This window comes from Centruroides sculpturatus, unplaced genomic scaffold, assembly GCF_000671375.1.
Source record: "Centruroides sculpturatus isolate CEXI.00-Female unplaced genomic scaffold, Cexi_2.0 scaffold1830, whole genome shotgun sequence".
In the NCBI taxonomy this organism is placed as follows: Eukaryota; Metazoa; Arthropoda; class Arachnida; order Scorpiones; family Buthidae; genus Centruroides; species Centruroides sculpturatus.
Window position 1 is genome coordinate 12,485 of NW_019386246.1, and position 2,514 is coordinate 14,998.

At 42.6% G+C, this 2,514-nt stretch overlaps 1 protein-coding gene across 1 annotated transcript; it reads left to right on the forward strand.

Annotated features, from left to right (window-relative positions):
* The first annotated feature begins 483 nt into the window (after window positions 1–483).
* Window positions 484–1,818, forward strand: LOC111614246. Its single transcript, XM_023355628.1, has one exon. The coding sequence runs from the start codon at window positions 484–486 to the stop codon at window positions 1,816–1,818; it is 1,335 nt and encodes a 444-aa protein (XP_023211396.1).
* Window positions 1,819–2,514: the final 696 nt, after the last annotated feature.

Consider the following 2,514-nt stretch of genomic DNA (forward strand, 5'->3'; position numbering starts at 1 on the left):
TCATGGTCGAATGAGTGTTGCCAGCTAAAACACGTAAAAATAATATTAAAGTAGCCAAGACATAGCCAAATATTGTAGCGCCACATCACTAGCAGACATTTGAAATTAGCCGACTAGGACGGGCGGTTAACCGAGGGGTCGGTTGATCGGGGGTCGGATAATCGAGGCTCTACTGTATTTTATTTTGCTAAAATTTAAAGAAATATCATTTATTGTTAGAATACAATGTGTGTATTTTTATTATATTTTTCAATATAATAAAGGATTATTTTTTCAGTCATCTAAATGAACCCCGACGTTTATAAACACTCCAGAGAATTCAACTAACCCTCGGAGAATGCTAGCAACCTTGAAAACCTATAGAGCTTTACAGCTTATAGCCTTATATTATCCTGGACCAGAAGTTGCTATGGAAGGAGCACATATACAGTATTTATGGCAAAGCAACAAAGGTCTCATGTGCCATGACCTCTATCATCTGTCATGGCCTCTGTCGCCCGTAATAAATGGGGTCTGAGCTACAAGGCCAGGAGGGCCACCTATGTGGCGGTAACCCAACAGATTATCACCTACGGTTGTAAAGTTTGGGGATACAGGGTGTCAAACGCTCATATTAAGCGTAAATTGTTATTAATTCAGAGGCTAGCGGCCATCTATGTGGCAAGGGCGTATAGGACGGCCTTGACTGACGGGCTCCTGGCGATAGCAAACCTGATGCCGGTGGACCTGCTTATAGCAGAAAGGTATATTTCTTATAATATGAGGAAGTTAGACGAAAAGAAAATCACTAAAGAAGACTGCGACAAAAAGGTAGCTCCTTTTGTGGTAGGAGATGTCATTCCTAATCTGTCAACCCTTATCATGGAAAAGGGGCTGGATATCACGACACCATTAAACCTACATCCCGCAACGAATAAAAACTATGAAATCTCCCTCGACAACTACAATCAAACAAGCAACAGTATCAATATTTATACGGACGGTTCCCACACGGACGATGGTACGAAGGGTGCTATTGTAATTCACACGACAACGGGAAAGACCACCTACCAGAAATATTTCAGGCTGGCAAATTATTCTTCGAAAAATCAAGCCGAATCTCTTGCCATTTGGAAAGCCATTGAATGTGTCACCAACAATAGTGGGAAGCTTAAAGGAAGTGAAATCATTATAAACACTGATAGCAGAGTAGCATTACACCAAATTAGTAAAGGTAATACCAAACTTCCAATAATTAAAAATATTCTGTGTGTCTTAGATACCCTTCGGACCCCAATTATTCTTAAGTGGATAAGGGGCCACTCTGGTATCAAGGGCAATGAGCAGGCGGACTTGCTAGCTAGAAAAGCAATCACCAATCTCAAAGACAGTACGTATGACAAGATCCCCTTAAGCTGGGTCAGAAAGAATCTGCACACTTACTTCATTGGCCGCTGGCAATTCCAGTGGAACAACAGTAACACCGGAAGGACGGTACACAGATTCCTTCCCTCAATCACTGACAGGAAGAAATATCACCACTTCATCCCTAACTACGAACTCACACAGCTTATCACCGGTCACGGCAACCTGAGGAGCTACCTGGCCCGCTTCCTCAACAAGGGAGACGGGCTTTGTCCCTGCCCCCTTGCCTCCTGGGAGGACAGCGAGCATATCCTGTGCTACTGTCAGCTATACAACAAGGAAAGGAAAACTATAATTTCAGCCGCTTTGGAAGAAAACATCGCATGGCCCTGTACTTTTGATTGCCTGATTAGCAACAAGAAACTTTATGAGGCGCTAATCAAGTTCATCAAGAACATTAAAATCTTCAACTGAGTCTTCTGTGTCTGTGCCATCCTCTACTGGAAGAGGGGCTCCTATGGCTGTTTACGGCAATGTAAACAGCCATCTGGAGCAGGTATATGTAAATGTATATATTAGTTGTATTTTCTCATTTATTGTGTTTATTTGTAATAATGTATTTTAGTTTTATTATTCCTGTTTACTGTTTAGCCTATGTTAGGCTCAACCCTGTATACCGCGATATTAATTCTTTTGTATATTGGGCTTGTTAATAGTTACCTTGTAAGTTATCTAGTTAAGGCTGTAACGGGTCTTCTTGCCGGTACTCATGCACGGTAACCCGCCAACTTGGGTTGGTCTTGGTCTGTCCTGTAATTACTTTCTAGGGGGTACTGGCAAATACCTGCCAATTTCCGTGTGTTAACCCTATAATATGTTTTGTGCCGCTTCCACTGTAAATAGGCACTGTCTGTCTCTGCGTGCATATTGTCACTTTCAATCTCTGTACCATTATTGGATCATTTTGTAGTCACCGTTTTTTGCTCCCTGTATGTGTTTCATGTTAAATCAACGGACCCGTGTAGGCGCTCATGGATCCCACTTCATCCTTCACCACCTCTCCTTCCCCCACCTCTCCACCTTCACTCACCACTCCTTCTTCTCTCTTTCCTCCCCTTTCACAGGCTATGCTCACTGCTCGGCCATGTCTTTCTCTCTTTAGTCTTTAGT